The sequence below is a fragment of the Dermacentor albipictus genome, chromosome 5, assembly GCF_038994185.2.
Source record: "Dermacentor albipictus isolate Rhodes 1998 colony chromosome 5, USDA_Dalb.pri_finalv2, whole genome shotgun sequence".
NCBI lineage: Eukaryota > Metazoa > Arthropoda > Arachnida > Ixodida > Ixodidae > Dermacentor > Dermacentor albipictus.
The window spans coordinates 58,952,284-58,971,244 of NC_091825.1; the positions used below are offsets into that span (position 1 = coordinate 58,952,284).

Below are 18,961 nucleotides of genomic sequence, written 5' to 3' on the forward strand. Positions count from 1 at the left end.
ATGGTACCTTCATGCTGTCAGCGAAATGCCTACATATGCACCAGGCAGAGCTATCTTATCAAGAACTGGTTTCGAACTATAACTTCGGTGGATGTGGCTGGGTCATTAGCATGCAATAAAACATTATAAAGTAATACATTCTCCTCTCTCATTTTAAGCTCCGCTCGTCGCAATACGTGCTTGAAAAATTTACAGTGGTTGTGATGTGACAGGTTGTGGGACGACCGCGAGCTTGCGTTCTTGGTACTAGGAATATAGCTTTTGCTATATGTATTTCTTTACATGCATCATGGTGACATTCAATGTGCTGTAAACTCACGGAGGAAGGAAACTAAGGAGAGGCCCTACCCCCTCCGCGCGCTAGGAGAATAGTGTGGCCGAAATGACGTACAGGGTCTGATTTTTTTGCTGCTTTTTTATTTTTTTTGCTGCATGGCCACGCCTGTTGGGCCACAATGGCGGCGTTGTTCTGATTTTTTGAGCGCTCACACGTGTTGCTCTGGTAGGTTTCGTGCCGTGGCAAAGGCGCTGTGTGGGCGGGTTTGCGTTAGTCACCGTGTCTTGTTGCGCTGTGTTACCTGCACCGTGCTCTGCCGGATGTTGCGCGAGCGCGCGCGCTCCACGCGCGAAACCACGCGCAGCGCGGCGTGGTTTCGCGAAAGATGTAAACAAGAGAGGAGGGTGGCACAAAAGGCGGAGCATCGCCATGAGCAACGCCAACTTCCGGCTTCACTTTTGCTTCGCAAAGAGTGACGTCAGGGCCTCTCCTTAGTTTCCTTCCTCCGTGTGTAAACTTAACTTGAAAGTATTTACTGGATTTAATTTGGCCGAAACCTTGTCAGGTAATGCGTGCGTATAAGTACTGGGCAAATACACACTTATAACACGAGCCCCAACACGTTAGGTTCAAGTTTAATAGGATTAATAAAAAAGTGAATTTCAGCCTTATAAATTTCGTTGAGACGAAGCCATACTCAGCCCATACCAAATAAAATATGGCCGTGGGCTGATATATTTTGACGATGCACTTCATTTTGCGCAATTCTTTTCATAACGCTCCTGGCACCGCATGTCTCTTCCTGGAGAAAATGGCGGCACTACGGTTTCTAACGCAGTGATAAAGGGACAAAATAACTGAACACGAGCGGAGTCGTCAGAAAATAAGGGCCGACGTGTTAAAGGCGCTTGCTGCCGAGCCTACGTTTATTTCCTCACATTTAAATCTACGGACACATTGCGAAATCAGTATTTATCCCCTCGTTCGAAATAGGCCAACTAGATGCCTAATTTTGCATGCATACACAAATTCACAAAGCGACTTAGGTAGCACACCAAGAGATTACGATTGTGTCGAACATACCAACCTTAAATTCGTCATGAAGTCTGAACTTTCTGAATTGCTTGTGGCAGGCATCTGCAAATCTTGAACGGTCAGAGACGAAAGAGAGATAAATGTGTTTCCTGAAGCGCAGAAATTTTTACCAGCGTGTGCAAAGTCGCTACGTGATAACGTGCTTGTGGGAGGGAATCAATTTTTTAAAGGCCTCAAATGAGAGAACATGCGGAAGAAGAGACACATTTGAAAAACATGAAGTGGGTTTTTTAATGCGACATGATGAAAATGTCTTCATTTTGAATGCAATGTGTTGCATTCAAAATGAAGATAATGTGCAGCTGAAGTTCGATAATTATGATGTGTGCATATGTACGCATTTTCTAAAGCCTGTCAAGCAGTCCAATATAAGGAAGATGAGCAAGCAACAAGGTTTAGGCTTGCCGCTGCCTAGGATACCAAGGCCTCTGACCAAATGTGTTCTCAGCGTCAGTGCATGGTGACTGACAAATTTGTTTATTTGGCCTTCGTCTAAAGTTATTTCATTTCTGTACGTTGGAAATCGCAACGTGGTCTGTTTTTCCGTTTATATAGAACCACAAATGTCGCAGTAGCTATTGGTAGATATTATAAGGTGCCACAAAGGGCTGCATTGTAAATGTAGCGTTTGGGCGAGGACGACATAAAAGGTTTCTTCTCACCGGGAAAGTAAGCGCTTAAGTTTCGACTCCAAGACCGGCTTTGTCTGGTGAGGGACGTAATTGTGAAACTACTGAAAGTGAGCCTAGTTGGCAGTTGTTCATCATACTACTGCAGCAGGCACACAACAAACCAGGACAGAAGGAAGCGCTCCTGCTTTACGACTTCCTACTGTCCTCGTTTGTGGCGCGCACGCTGCAGTACCGCATGGAACCGACGTAAGTGTTATGTAAGCGGCTTTTTTCGACTCGCCATAGACAGCCAGGATTCATTTCTGAAGAATCTTTTCTTTCACCCTTATCCATAATTAAGACCAAGAATAAACACCAACGTTGACAGACGCAGCTGTGATTGGATAGAGAATTTCACTTTTCTACTTTGCTCTAAACGTGAACCAGAAATGTTGCTTAGCATGGTGCTAAACTCTTGTCAATATTGTGACGTCGTAATGATGGTTCAGAATGAGACAGCCCGAAACTGTTGGCTAAGAATCTGTTTCTTTAGCGGCAAAATAATCTACATCCGTGAGAAAAAGTATACGGACCACAGGGTAACCGAAAAAACGAGAATTTCTTCGGAATTCACATGTATAAAAGAAACTAACGAGTGCACTAGAAAATTCGTAATTCCAAGTTTGGACTGCAATCTTTACTTTCAAGTTGCATTCAGAGACAAAGGAGAAAATTAGTTATATCGCGCAATCCCTGGTCCGTATACTTTTGCTCACGGGTGTACTCCTGAAAGTTCTAGGCGTACACTATTATCTTGCGAGCTTTCACACAATGCTGCGAAATTTTAGCTAAATTTTATTTATTTATTTATTATTTTATTTACAATACTGCCAGTCTCTACTGAGACCATAGCAGGAGGGCACTATATATATGTACATGAACAAAGAACACTGATAATGTTAAGTATCAATGCATGTATAACGTTAGTTTTGCACCTTAAAACATAAACAATTTTCACTACAAAAATGTATACACCAAACACAAGTACATGCGAACTTTAAAAAAAAAAGTAAGAAATGGCAATTCAGGTATTCTATGCTGCATACCCGACTACATACACAGGGTGCAAGTACATGGTGGTTTGCACGATCAATAATAGCACTAGCAATTTTAACCTGCTAAACAATTTTTTCAATTTTTATTTCAAACTGAGACAGTGACTCTGTGTTAGTGGTGAGAGGTGATAACATATTCCATTCACGGATGGCAACCGGAAAAAAGGAATAGTTAAACACATTATTATTACATTTATATTCCACTAAGGTTTTTGTGTGTTTGTGCCTGGTAGTTCGTGTTTGTGAATAAGAAATGTAATTTGAAATGTCAATTTTGAAAGAATTATGCAGATGTGGATAAAGAAATTTCAAACGTGCCTGTTTCGCTCGTGCTTCGAGCGTAAGGAGCCCCGATATTGCTAGAAGATTAGAGGGAGAGTCTTCACGTCTAAATTTGTTATGGATAAATCGAATGGCCTTCCTGTGTATTGTTTCTATTTTCTTTATGTTAGTTTGGGTGTGAGGGAACAATACAGTGTTTCCGTATTCGAGGATCGGCCTAACGAATGTTTTGTATGCTGGGAGTTTTGTTTACAAGGGTGCGAGTAGAAGTGATCTGCGAAGGAAAAAGAACTTTTGCATAGCAGATGAGGTAATGTGGTGAATATGCTCGTCCCACCTTAGGTCTGACGTTATTGTTAAGCCTAGATATTTATATTTTTGTACTTTAGTCAAAACTGTACCATTTATGGTGTAGCAAAAGTCTGAAGATTCTTTTTTCCTCGTTATGGTCATACATGCCGATTTTTTTACATTGATTATCATCTGCCAGTCTGAGCACCATTCCGCAATGCTACTAAGTGATTTGTTAAGGGAGTAGTGATCTTGATCATTTTTTTAATTTCTCTATAAATGATACAGTCATCCGCGAATAACTTTATTTTACAGTCTATGTTAGTGGTTATATCATTAATATACACGAGAAATAACAAGGGCCCAAGCACGGAGCCCTGTGGTACTCCTGACGTAACTGATACTATATCTGATGTTGTATGTTCGAAAATAACAAACTGACACCTATTAAACAAAAACCCACGAACCCAAGCAACAATTTCTGTGTCTCCGATAATGCTTTTTAGTTTATTTATTAGTTTGGTGTGACAAACACAATCAAACGCTTTAGAAAAAACAAGTAGGATTAGGTCCGTTTGGCCGTGATCGTCAATACCCAACGCGAGATCGTGTATGACTTCTGTTTTTTGAGTTATGGTCGATAAACCCCTGCGAAAACCATGCTGGTTAGAGGACAGGATGCCTTCGTTTTCAAAAAAAATTGTTAAATGTTTTAGAATTATATGTTCGAGTAGTTTGCATGCCGTGCTCGTTAACGATATTGGTGTGAAGTTTGATTCAACGGATTTATCTCCCGACTTGTAGATCGGAATAATTTTAGCTATTTTCCAATCTTTGGGTAGTTTTGATGTCGATAGGGATTTACGGAAAATAAGGCCGAGGTATCTGCTGCACCACTGTGCGTACCTTTTAAGAAATTGGTTGGGTATATTGTCCGGACCACATGCTTTTTTAGTGTCTAGGGCAAGAAGAAGGTTAAGAACACCAGCGTCTGTGATAACGAGTGGGTCGATAGTGGAAACAGTCCGTGGAACTAAGTCCGGCTTGACGCCATTATCGTTTGTGAAGACCGAACGAAAGAATTGGTTATATCTGTTGGCTTTATCCGCTTTTTCACTTGACGAGAGCTGAGTTATGAGTGTGTTTTTTTTGGCGAAAGTGGTTCCAGAATCTATGTGGATAGTTCTGGAACCACTATGTGGATAGTGGAAACTATGTGGATAGTGGAAACGACACCTTGTCTATGTTAATCTATGTGGATAGTGGAAACGACACCTTGTCTTTATTTTCGCGGTTTGCCTGTGCACTGTTCCAGAGTTTCTTTCGGGTCTCCCTAACTTTTCGCGAAAAATCTTCCCCTATTGAGAGGTCTGATTTCTTTAGTTTAAAGCAGTTTTTTAGTATGACACTTTTATCTATTGCGTCTAGTAATTTAAATATCACTGGCCTCGTCTTGTTCGGTCCTCGTCTTCCTAAACGATGTATGCGCTCAATGGCCACAGGTTCGAGTTCAAGGATTTTTGTGATTATTTCCTCATTTACGGCCTCTTCTAGCGCTTCGCTTGTTTCTTCTTCCATTTCTGGTAGGCCATAAACAATTAAGTTTGACCTTCTGCTACGGTTTTCGATGTCGTCTATTTTTTCTTCAAGACTCTTAATTATCTTATTCATAGAAGCCATTTCTGTATGACACGCGGTCACTTCAGCTTCGAGTTTCGTAATGAGGTCAAGCTTGCTCTCTATATCCGCTAGTCGCTTTTCTTTGATATTTTTAATGTCGGAAGCAATTTCGGTAAGTTGTTTGGCGATTTGCTCGAGGTCAGGGCCGGGGTTGCTTTCAATATCTCCGCCCAACAACAATAGCTTCTTAAAGTATGTCATGCATGATTCACACACAGCCATATACTGCCATGGGCACGGCAACACCAGCAAGAAACGGTCACTTTAACGGAGGCATTTCCCAAACCGTTTTCTCACCTGCAAAATGTAGACGAACGAGCAATTTGTGAACCGCATGTCGACGGTGCCCCCGTGCCCAGTGACAGGGGGTCCCTTGTGGAACGCATATATAGCCGCAGATTGTGCAGACTCCTGGTGGCGCTCTACAGCAGATCGGTAGGCGCATGTGCCGGTAAGGTGATGTAGCTGATAGTCGAAGGTCCGTGTCGGCAGCGTCGGTGCGTAGTCATTCCTTCCATGCCGGTCCAGCGCAGTCACAGTGCTCCCGGCAGTTCCGAGCCGCACATCGCCTGCGTCGAGTAGCAGGCCGAAGACGAACTGCAAAATGTAGACGAACGGGCAATTTGTGAACCGCATTTTTATCGAAACTCCGTAACATTCACTATGTCCCTATTGGCCAGAATTCATATTTGCAGTCGATGGTCGTTTTGTTGCTGTTCGCTTGTCACTTCACGGTAGAAATCGTGTAAACTGCAGAAATGGTGGTCATGTATACAACAGTCTATCATGCAACCTTGGATGTATACCACTGGCAATTAGAGGCGTCCAATTCACGAAGTCTCAATCATTATGTCATCACACACACAGGAGTGTGAGCGCTTAGTTTTGGACAAAGGCTCTGAAATAGTCGCGTAAAATATATCTGTGTTCGGGGGCTTCTGGCTGGGGTTGCCTTAACTCCTGCGGTCATTCGCGCCTGGGGATCAGTCGGTGAAAAGACTGTAGCATGTCTTCTATGACCGGCAACTTTGTCTGCGGCTGTTCAATCATCTTTCGTGGCTTTGCGCCAGAGCTCAAGATGTACGGCACAATATGCTCAATTAGGACATACTAAATTCCAAAGTTCCTGGGTGCTATACCCAATGGATAACAGACAACACATAGCTAACTCTTGCTACCAGTACTTGTATCACACAGGACTGCAGGCGTTTATTTCAAGCCCCTTTTGTTAAGCTTTTTAACTACATACGCGTTGCGGCAACTCCCCGAAAAACAGACGAGCAGGGATATGATGACATGATGACACATAGCTGATTAGTACTCCATGTTTTATAACTACTGCTTCATTCTTTTTCTAATTTCCCTGCACCACTTGTATACATTGCAATCTCTTAATCAGCTTCATCTTCAACATTACAAATGTGGCTCTGCGTCAAAATCGCTTATTTCCTCGGCACTGAAAATTCAGGAAACTGAGCTCGCGTCTATTTCGAGCTCCTTACAATGTGATATGACATTGCGACGAAGGTTGACTTCATCACAACTTAGAAATGCCTTTCGCCAACAAAGCTTGAATTGAACGATGTCTTATATTTCTCAGCGAATCTTCAACGTTTCCATAAGCAATCATGTTCTTTGCTTCGCCAGCGGGTAAGCTTATGCTCAATTTCCGAATCACTCCTTCACATACATTCTTACTCGTCATTTTAATTTTAGTTCCCGTTTTCGAAGACCCTTTCTTTAATTTAGAGACAGCTCTTATGAAGCTCAATGACGAAACCCAAAAATTGTCGAATCCTGCATACTGCCTATGCCGAGTGCCTAGAAGAAAAAGAACTGAAACGAAATTGAAAACACAAGGCAGCACCAAGAACAAGCATAACGCGACGCCTTTGTGAAAACGTGACATTAGGTGAACGTCGCGTTCTGAGCTGGTTTCTATACTCCTCTTCTAGGGTGTACGAATATTTACGAGCGTACGATAGAAAAGGCGGTGCTGATATATGCCCCTTAAACATCCCCTGCATTCAATACGAACATCATCATAATCATCATCATTGTCATATTTGAGAGGTGCACACACGGAGGAAGGAAACTAAGGAGAGGCCCTGACGTCACTCTTTGTGAAGCAAAAGTGAAGCCGGAAGTTGGCGTTGCTCATCGCGATGCTCCGCCTTTTGCGCCACCCTCCTCTCTTGTTTACATCTTTCGCGAAACCACGCCGTGCTGCGCGTGGTTTCGTGCACGCTCGCGCAACATCCGGCAGAGCACGGTGCAGGTAACACAGCGCGGTGACACAAGACACAGGTAACACAAGACACGGTGACTACCGCAAACCCGCCCACACAGCGCCTTTGCCACGGCACGAAACCTATCAGAGCAACACGTGTGAGCGCTCAAAATCAGAACAACGCCGCCATTGTGGCCCAAAAGGCGTGGCCATACAACAAAAAAATGAAAAAGCAGCAAAAAAATGAGAACCTACTACGTCAATTCCGCCACACTTTTCTCCTAGCGCGCGGAGGGGGTCGGGCCTCTCCTTAGTTTCCTTCCTCCGTGGGTGCACAAATGTCGCCCATGTGCTGGTGATGATGGTTATGATTACGATGGTCCTCTGCACAAATGACACATGCCCACCGTGGGGCATCGGCCAAGAATTGGGCGCTTTCTAAGATATCCCACCTCGTTCTTTTTTTACAAAAAAAAATCAGTCTTGTTATCATCGCTATTGTGGTCAAAGTCAGTTTTACCCGACAGCGGAGCATTGCTTGCGATAGTAGTTTATTCCACAGCTGTACAAAGTAAGCTTAGTCGTTCTATCAGCTGCATGAACTGCGGTACACATTCCCCTACTAACCAAATCAGTAAACCGTGCATGGGCAAGCGCAACGACCTATCATTGGACGACCACGGGCAGTCACATTTCAGAACGCTGGCGTGATGAAGAGTGCCAGAAGCGGGAAGCGAATTTGTTCTGTCTCTCGCCTCAACGCAAAATAGACGCGCGAGAACGGAGCGCACACGAAGCTATCAGCTATATGCGATCGCCTGCCCTTCGTACCAAGTGCACAATAATTACCTCCAAGATAGGACGCGCGCGGCTGTGCTCAGCCAACGCACCAGGAGTCTCACCGCTCCTACATTTGCGGACGGGAAGAGAGCGCCGCGCACCCTCCCCTACTTCCTCCTTTGCGAGCGCAAGAAGACATCGCTGCATCGAGCTGCATATTTCTCTGTTCCCCGTCGCAAGCTTTCGCTCGCACAACCGCGCACGGCACGCAACTGCGATGTTGTCGCACTTGGACTCTACGCGGAACACAATGACGACGCCGACTGCGACGCGGATATTGGCCTCGAGTGTCAGCATACTTGAAAGTTATATCAAGTTTGTCCACTTTCGATATTCTAATGGATCCGCTTGACAGGGCGGCGCTATTTGTTCTTGGTGTGGAGTTACGGATTTCTGCACTTCGTTTTCTGGCCCTAACATTCAAAGTTTTCTTGCAACAGTCGCGACAACTTAATTTTCTCTCTGAAATGCAACGCATTTATTCAAATTTCGCAATGGTAATTCTGCGATGCATTTCTGCGTTTTACATGCACTTGAATTTGCGATGGTTATAATCACGACGACAACAACGACATATGGTGGTCCCCTTTTAAACGGGGTGGATCGACGATCACTTGACCTACTTGAGTTATTCAGCTATGTTAGGCATGCTTTGCATTATAGTATCTTTCTATTGCGACAGCAAATGTTTGGATATAGTGCAAGCGATTTTCTGCCGTACTCCTCTGCGTAGCCGTCGGCATGATGCTCCGAATAACGTCCGAGTGCGATAAGATCGTGGCCACACGCTGAATTCTATGTGCGCCAGTGAAAGCATGCGTGGGTGACCAGAAAATGCTGGTTCGATCTCACGCGCGCAAGGGAGAAAGGCAGGGAGAAAGCGCGCCGACTTCCATCGCGCTCAAGACAGCCGGGAAGGGGTGCGTTCTACTCCATTGTTGGCTGCGTATGGCGCGGCTTAGCGTGGAGACGCGGGCACTATCTTGAAAGCTATCTTCGATGGGGGATAAAGTCAAGCAGTGCAGAAGGCTCATAGCTTCGTGTGCGATGTGTTCCCGCATCTTCGTGTCGAATTCACAGCCTGCAAGAAGGTCAATTGGCTCGCTGTGAATTCAATTCGCTGCGGGGTCAATTAGCTCGCTCGCTGGGTCTCATTGGGCGAATGATTTCGCATTCCATCAGGATGTGCTGAATAGTTTCAGGATTTTCACTGCAGCATACGCATGCCTCATCGCGTAGCGAATATTCGCTCCTGTACGTTTTTATCCTTACGCAACCAGCTCGAGCCTAAAATAGCAAGGCACTGCCCTTAGTGGTGTCATACAGATTTTTACTTCATATTTATTTGTTCTCATTCTTGTAAATCTCTCAGCCATTCCAAGTAATTCTTCGCCACCTAGCTGCCGCATTCAGAAACAGCCGATCCCGGTACATGTTTGAAGTGAAAGAGGTTCTCCTATCACGTCATACCCTGTATGCCTCGCATTTCTCAAATGATCATGATTCCAGCGCACACATACAAGAAAAAAAAAGCATGTCAAAAGAATTTTGCAATGTACCGGTTGTGCATATTGCCGCAGAGAGCGTTCCACATGGCAGTTACGAGCACTCTCGTGAGGCACCTTTCCAAGCGTCTCATCGCTAAAACCCATTACTCGTCGCATCGCCATTAGAAGAGCGCCAGCAATGCCTCGCGCATCGCGATACAGCGCGTGTCTCCCGTGCACACGCTCACGGCAGCGCCCAAGTCTGCCGTCCAATGAGAAGCCACGGCGTGGCTCTTGGCCTTCGGGGCGCGTGAAAAGTGCGTTCGGCGGAGAGACGCGATTGACTGTGGAATAGGCTCCTGTTAACTCTTCTTTTAAAGTGTGTGAATGCTTAATATTGAGTTTCCGGGCACATGTTCGCCCACAATAAACCAGTGTGTTTAGTGTGCTTCATTGAAGAGTGCTACATTTCTGGTGGAGGCGCCAGGTATGATTGGAAGTCCCCAGTTCGTAAGAGAACGGAGCCCCCTACCCTCAGCGATTGGAACCCAGGGAACTGACTCCAGCACACCAGCGCACAAGTCGCCGCATCAGAGGAGACCCACCCGAGTTCGGACCACTTCCTGTTGCTGCAGCAGTGCAGGCAACAGTTACCAGTGACGGTGCAACCATGACTAGCCCAGTGGCATCGTCCCAGCTCATTGTGTACCCACCACGCATGCCCGACTCCTTCCACGGCGATAAGTTCGAAGATGTGGAAGACTGGTTAGAGCACTTCGAGCGAGTGCCAGATTTCAACGGCTGGGACGAGACACGGAAGCTTCGCAACGTGTACTTCGAGTTAGAAGAGTCAGCGAGGACGTGGAACGTCAATCATGAAGTGACGCTATCTTCACGGGAAAAATTTCGGCGACAGCTGCTTGCCACGTATGCCAGCACCGATCGGCGAGAGAAGGCAGAGCATGCTCTACAAACCAGAAACCAGCGCACTAACGAGAGTGTCGGCATGTATATCGAGGACATGTCCCGTCTCTTCGCGCGCGCGGATCCAAACATAACCGAATTACGCCATCTGATGCGTGGCGTTAAGGAGGAGCTGTTTGCAGGACTCTTCCGCAACCCACCATACAGTTTGCTGAGTTTCGCCCCGAAGCGATGACCATAGAAAAGGCGCTGCAGCAGCGTGCCCATCACTACAACCGTGATGTCGCCAGTGCACCGGCCGATATCCTGTCAGCAGGCCCAGGCAGTAACACCGAAGCACTAAGGGAACTGGTGAGATCAATCGTAAAGGAGGACCTTCGAAAGCTGCAGCTACCGGAAGCCACGCCGACAGTTTCAGCTCTTGCCGCCGTCATTCGAGATGAAATTAGCCACGCCATTCTGCAGCCAGGACGTGAGGAGCCGCCTGTTCATCATGACCAACCACCACCCTTTCGTCGCGTGCCAACGTACGCGGATGTCTTATGTCAACCGACCGGGCATAGTTCTCCATTCGCGACCCCCTAGCAGCCGCCAGCCGACTCTGCGCAGTGGACCCCTTCTAGCAGAGCTGAGGCCACGAAAAAGTGACGTGTGGCGTGCACCCAACCGGACGCCACTCTGTTTCCACTGTGGGGAAGCTGGACACCTTTACAGAATGTGCCCATATCGTGGAGCAGGTCTTCGCGGCTTTTACGATAAATGCGCCTTGTCCGCGTAATGTTGAAAGACCCATCGAAATTCAGGACCACTTGACCCGACAACAGGATCCGGCTGCTAGATACCAACACCAGCCCCGATCATCAACGTCTGCACGCTACCGATCACCAAGTCCACGGCCATCCTCGATTTTCACCAAGGCGTCGTTCACTGAGCCCACGTCCGGAAAACTGAAGCGAGCGACCTGTGGAGGCGAGGCCGCTGACGTTCGAAAAAAGCCAAGATCAGAAGCGGATGAATAAGATAAGTGGACAGAGAACTTTCTTCAGACTTGCACACTACAATAGACGGCCATGAATTGAGTGCATTAGTTGACACAGGTGCCGATTATTCCGTCGTGAGGTATGCACTCACCAAGGAATTGAAAAAAGTTTTGATGCCATGGAATGGACCCCAGATACGTACGGCTGGTGGGCACCTCATTACGCCCCCTGGGTAGATGTACAGCGAGAATCGGAATTCGGGGTTTTTTCTTACGTCACTGATTTTTGTCGTGCTACCAGAATGTTCGAAGGATGTAGTACTTGGAATGGACTTTCTCCTAACAAATGGTGCCATAATCAACTTGCAGAATTCTAGCGTGTCATGTTTCTACGAAGCAGGCTATAGACATGCAAGAGTTGGAGGAGCTAGAACACGTTGCCTTGCGGGTTACCGACGACGACATAACCGTGCCACCACGATGCAGCATGCTGGTTCGCGTAAGAAACAAAGCATTCGACGACTCGGAAGCTATAGCGGAGGCCAACGTCGAGCTACTGTTGAAAAAAGGTATTTTGCGTAGCACGAGGAATTGTTCAACTACGCGATGGGTGTGCTGATGTATTGCTGACAAACTTCGGAAGTGAATTTCAGCACGTCGCAAAGAACACAGCCATCGCCTTCCTGTACAGCGCTACTGCGGTCACAGATGTGTGTAGCTTGGCGTCAAGGCCGCCTGCTGTCCAAACTATGCATGACGCCGTAACATCAGTTGCGATCAACCAAAGTCTGACGCCAGCCCAGAAAGAACTGATGGAGGACCTCTTAAATGAGTTCGCAGAATGTTTCTCCACCTCGTCAAAGGTACGGCGCACACCAATTGTTATACACCGTATAATAACAGACGAAGCGACCAGGCCAGTATACCAACGTCCGTACCGAGTGTCACCGGTTGAACGAGAGATCATAAAGAGTCAGGTGCAAAAATATGCTTGAGGACGATGTCATTCAGCCATCAAACAGCCCGTGGGCGTCGCCCGTAGTCCTTGTGAGAAAGAAGGACAATACATTGAGATTCTGTGTTGATTACCGGAAATTGAACAGTGCGACCAGGCCGGATGTATACCCCCTTCCCCGCATTTATGACACGTTGGATCGCCTACGACATGCAAAATTTTTCTCTTCATTAGATCTCAAGAGCGGATATTGGCAAATTGAAGTAAACGAAAGAGACTGTGAAAAAACTGCTTTGGTAACCCCAGACGACCTGTACGAGTTCAAAGCGCTTCCATTCGGCCTCTGCTGGGCACCGGCAACATTCCAGCGCATGATGGACAGTGTCCTTTCGGGTCTTAAATGGCTGTCATGCTTAGTTTACCTAGACGACGTAGTGGTATTTTCTGCAACATTCGACCAGCATGTCCAGAGGCTGCGTTTAGTGCTTCAAGCCATTCGCTTGGCAGGCCTAACCATTAAACCGGAAAAGTGCCAGTTTGGATTCCAAGAACTTCGTTTCCTAAGTCACGTAATTAGCGCGCAAGGTATTGGTCCCGATCTCGACAAGACTGCTGCCGTTGCACGATTTCCAAAGCCTACAAGCAAGAAGATGGTACGGCAATTTTTGGGACTATGTGCTTATTACAGGCGATTTGTAGAAAACTTCTCGAAAATTGCCGAACCTCTGACGAAACTTACTAAAGAAGACGTACCCTTCATATGGCATACTGAACAAGAGGTTGCGTTCAATGAACTAAAGGAACAATTGCAAGCCCCGCCGATCCTCGCTCACTTCGACGAGGCAGCGGACACAGAAGTCCACACAGATGCAAGCAATCTCGGTCTCGGCGTGGTTTTAGTTCAGTGGCAAAATGGGGAACGGAAAGTTATAGCGTATGCTAGCCGCACTCTCTCAAAAGCTGAAACAAATTACTCTGCGACAGAAAAGGAGTGTTTGGCTGTCATATGGGCCATCAGCATGTTCCGACCATACCTTTACGGCAGGCCGTTCCATGCAGTCAGCGATCACCATTCTCTTTGCTGGCTGGCAAACCTAAAGACCCATCTGGACGACTTGCGAGGTGGAGCCTCAGGCTCCAAGAATACAACATTACTCTCGTGTACGGGTCTGGAAGAAAACATAACATTGCCGACTGCTTGTCCCGCTCACCAGTGGAGTCGACTCCAGAAGAAGAAGATTTACTCTTTCTTACAGCGATGACAACGTCGGAAATCGCCGATTGTCAACGGGCCGACACAGAACTGCTCCCACTCATCAAACACCTCGAAGGATACGACGTCCAAGTCCCACGCATGTTTATGAGAGGTTTATCGTCATTTCGCCTACGAGATAATGCGCTCTACAAGAGAAACGTTAAACGCAACAAGGAAAAATTCTTGCTCGTCGTACCGTCAGCCATGCGACCAGAAATTTTGTAAGCTTGCTATGATGAACCATCGTCGGGTCACTTAGGTGTCAGCTGGACGTTCGCCAGAATTCGTCTCAGATACTTCTGGCTTAAATTGTTAGCGTCGGTGTAGCATTACGTGAAGACATGTCGCGAATGTCAAAAGCGCAAGACACCACCCGTGAAACCGGCCGGCCTTCTTCAACCCATAGACCCACCAAAGACTCCATTTCAACAAGTTGGAATGGATCTTCTTGGCCCGTTCCCAACATCATCGACAAGGAAGAGATGAATCGTAGTAGCGACGGACTATTTAACACGATATGCTGAAACTGGCTGCCTTGAGCGAGGAACGGCAGTTGAAGTTGCAAATTTCTTCGTTTGTAACATAGTGCTGCGACATGGTGCACCAAGGGTCGTGATTACCGATCGAGGTGTGGCCTTCACAGCTGAGTTGATGCAATGTTTGATGAAGATGACTCACACCAGTCACAGAAAAAGCACTGCATACCATCCCCAAACAAACGGCCTGACGGAACGTCTAAACCGAAGCCTGGCCGATACGCTATCTATGTATGTCGACCTCGAACATAAGACATGGGACGCAATCTTGCCTTACGCCACTTTCACCTATAATACGGCAGTACAGGAGACCACTCAGGTCACTCCATTTTAACTGGTCTATGGCCGCACAGTAACAACCACACTGGATGGTATGTTGCCGGTAGACAATGACAACAACACCCCGTACGACATCGACGACTTCCTACAACGAGCTGAAGAAGTCCGGCAGTTGGCGCGGTTCCGTACCCGCCAGCAACAGCGTAGGGACGCAAGCTACTACAACCTGCGCCGCAGAGAAGTTCAGTACCACCAGGGCGACAAAGTGTGGGTATGGACACCAGTGCGTCGTCGCGCACTATGTGAAAAACTCCTTCGCCGATACTTTGGACCTTACGAAGTTATTCGCCGAGTAGGTGACCTGAATAACGAAGTCAGCCCTCATGAGCAAGAGCGATCAAAGTGGCACATCTTTGCGGAGGTCGTACACGTAGCCCGCATGGAGCCTTACTACGAGAGGCAATGAAAACACATCTATAGATAAATTTGTTTCATACGCATCGGGACGATGCGTTTTCGGAGGGGGACTAATGCCGCAGAAAGCTTTCCACATGCCAGTTACGAGCACTCTCGTGAGCCACCTTCCCAAGCGTCTCATCGATAAAACGCATTACTGGTCGCATCGCCATTAGAAGAGCGCCAGCAACACCTCGCGCATGGCGATACAGCGCGTCTCCCGTGCACGCGCTCACAGCAGCGCCCGAGTCTGCCGTCCAATGAGAAGCCATGGCGTGGCTCTTGGCCTTCGGGGCCCGTGAAAAAGTGCGTTCGGCGGAGAGACTCGGTCCACTGTGGAATAGGCTCCTGTTAACACTTCTTTTAAAGTGTGTGAATGCTTAATATTGAGTTTCCGGGCAAAGTTCGCCCACAATAAACCAGTGTGTTTAGTGCGCTTCACTGAAGAGTGCTACAATATCATCGCGGTAGGAAGACAGCTATGTATCTTTTCATCATGTATCCGAAAAAGCTGACCACGCGCATCAGAGAGCGATATGTGTTTGAAACTTGTGTATTGCGCAATTAAACGTGAATGACACAATCAGCAGGTAAATATACAGTATTTTAGCCTCGTGCGCTCAGTGCACAGTCTGTACATTTACCTCCTGAAAGCACGACCAACGTTACTGCCCATTATATTGGTGGATGCTATATGATATAGTTAACATGAGTCACAGTGCGGAATTGCTTGAAGTCCGAGAAAATTCAGGTATCGTAACGTGTCGGTATGGATGCAGCAACCACACACCTTTCGGAGAGGCCTGCTATACGCACAAACGTTTTGCTTCTTCAATCTTCTGCTCGCTTGAAAGGCTATTACTCTTTAAATAAATCGGATGCGCCTCGCTAGGCAGGCCGGACGTTTGCACGCATGGCACAACTACTTCCACTGCTTTGTCATTGAAATCCTTGAGACCAACCAAAATAATGAGATCTGCAGCAAGAAACGTTTCGCCTTCGGCGAAGAACCTCGGTTCCACAACCAACCAGAAACGTCAGTTCAGAACCAAGTGAAAGAGACGCCGTGCCCGTGGCCGTAGGCACCTTTGTTTATTTGGACAGCGTTGCCAGCACAAGTGACCAATTCTGATATTGGCAATAGGCGGCAATCGGTCTTGCGCCGGCGCCAAAGCTAGCTCTAACTCAGAGACTATTATAGGAATCCAAGGGAGAGCAGAAGTCGCTTTTCTCGGCAACCACTGCACCCGATTACGACGTTTGTTGCATCTAAAAAAAAGACAAACTCTAGTCACTGTAAAAAGTAAATGTTTATTGAGGCCATATGGCTTCAAAAAAGTTGTTGAAATTCGCTTTATTTCCCAAAACAAACTATCAAGTCTAGAACGAGGTAAGTGTAAAAATAAAAAAATGATAGGAAGATTTTCTAAACTGCGCCTCTTGACACTTCTAAACAGACCAAGTTGATGTACTGTGCGTCGCTCTCAAGCAGACTGCCATTACGTGAGCACACCTTTGGCTAAACTCATGTAAACATTTTAACAAATTCACGTAGGCTATGACCTAATATATCCGATTTGTCCGCTTTAGATGCTGCAACAGGTGCAATCATCATCATCATCATCAAGAGCCTGGTTACGCACACTGCAGGGCAAAGGCCTATCCCATACTTCTCCAACAACCCCGGTCATGTACTAATTGTGGCGATGTCGTCCCTGCAACAGGTGCAGTATAAGCACCTTTTCGGAGAGTAGTTTACTCTAGAGGAACGAGGTGGCGTTTTCGGTGGCTCGCCGCACGTCGCCTCAAGGGAAACCGCACGAATAAGAAACTGGCAGTGCCTCTACACTGCTACTGCACGACTAGCTGTCGGAAATGCAAATGAGTGATTGCTAACGCCCTGTGCTTTTTACACGCTGAAAAATGTGGAACACTACAGGGAAGGCGTGAGCAATAGTTGGCTGCAAATATAGTGACGGTCGTATTAAGGAATACAGAGAATCTGTTGTGAGCCATGTTCATAGACTGCTGCTGCAAAAGGAATAATTGCTACCGGCGCTTCCAAGTTCACGGCCTTCCCGGAGGAGGAAAAATTCACTCAACCACCCGCGTGGCATCACGAGCTACCAAAGAAAAGATATCAACCGTGGAACGTCCGGAAGGCTGACTGCAGCGAATTATACGATGTCAAATGTAGTAGCACCGCTTTTTGGCAAAGTGAGTTTTTCGCATGCTATATGCACAGATTCCCCCGCCCCCACTACCACTGAAACTTATGCCCAGCCTGTCACCCAGAAATAAAAAAAAACCTAATGGTCTCGCTCTTGAATCATTGTGCTAAAGCGTGGGTGACAGCGACTATACCGAATGCACAGGAATATTCGAAGCTGAACGGTTATTATTGGCACACAGAGTAAGCGTGTGACTGGCGATAATACGTCTTTGCTAGAAGCTATTACAAAATACAAAACATGTACGTTCCAAGTCTTGTGCGCCGTAAGATCAAATCTGCCACAAATAAGCATACACGTGAGCGATTAGGCAAAAAGTAAACAATCAGATCGTGCTCGCACCGAGAAACATTATTGAGTCAGAAACATGACAAGCCGCTTCTTCAAATTGTTTGGGAAGTCAACGACTAGAAAAACACACTTATCCTGATTTAATCCATAAGCGGAAAGTTTGGGCAGCGGGGTGTGGTTTCTAGCCCCATTCTAGTACCGTATGCTCGCACAGATTGTGGAAAGCGTAAAGAGCTTCGAAAGCGCTTACATGTCCTCTGAAGCTATGGCCAAAGCTTTGTGTCGTCCACCCAGTCACCGTCTACGATATCTGCCGAACGCGAGGTTTGCTGAGCCGTGCTGACGTCATTCACATTCAATGTAAACGCGGAGGCAACAGAGGCAGCTGAGGCAAGCAATGGACGCCTCACCGCGTGTTCAAACATGACGGCGCCCGTGGGTTGTCCGTGTGAATAGTCGATACAGAACGGTGATATCTCGTTTTTGTGCGCAGTCAAAGATATGTAAAAGTACTGCTTCGATTTTCTCTAACTTAATAATTTTCCTAAATGGTTTGACAAATTCCAAGCCCTACATAAGGTTTTCGCTCTCTACAGTCTCTGCAATTTACCTTCTCGCGCTATGCAACAAGTTGCATTCAAATCGGTATAAGGGATGTCTCGTACAGGAATGCTGCGTTTTACATGCGTTTGAATAAGCTGCCACAGAGTGGTCTCCGAGATAAAGCTTCCTCTTAAGCAATGCTGCATGGAAAGTGGTACCTCCTAGCGAAGTTTGAGGGGAGATCAGCCAGGGCCTTTCCAAGAAGACTCGTGTAGTCCTGGCGTTTCTATCTAAAGGGCATCTGCAGGAAACTCGATGTTGAGGTTATCATTAGTACAGCGATATTATTTTAAATACCCTCTCGCACAACTCACCTTCTTCTTTTCAGGTTTCGCAGTGGAGGCCATGTTGAGTGCCTTGATCCGCTCTTAGAACCAGGCAGAGATAGGCGGCGGACGAGGCTCGGCCCAAAGAGTCCCACCACGGGCGTCTCCAGAAAGGACGAAGACAGTGAGGGGTGAATCGCGCGCCCCACGTCCAAGGTTGCCAGGTCCAAAATGGGAAAAGTAGCCAAAAAATCTCGAAAAGTAGCCAGAAAAGTAGC

At 46.8% G+C, this 18,961-nt stretch overlaps 1 protein-coding gene across 6 annotated transcripts in view; it reads right to left on the reverse strand.

The window, feature by feature from the left end:
* The window catches only part of LOC135911211 (lipase lipl-1-like), a 76,317-nt gene that overhangs the window by 7,196 nt on the left and 50,160 nt on the right, over positions 1 to 18,961 (reverse strand). For 2 of the 6 annotated variants that reach the window (XM_070538407.1, XM_070538406.1), the window contains one exon: positions 5,649 to 5,948. In XM_070538407.1, the coding sequence (XP_070394508.1) occupies positions 5,649 to 5,948 (300 nt within the window). Of the gene's footprint in view, positions 1 to 1,364; positions 1,423 to 5,648; positions 5,949 to 7,908; positions 7,966 to 18,731; positions 18,848 to 18,961 lie in introns of those variants that run through there. The other 4 variants (XM_070538408.1, XM_070538410.1, XR_011514475.1 and 1 more) reach the window with 4 other exon arrangements.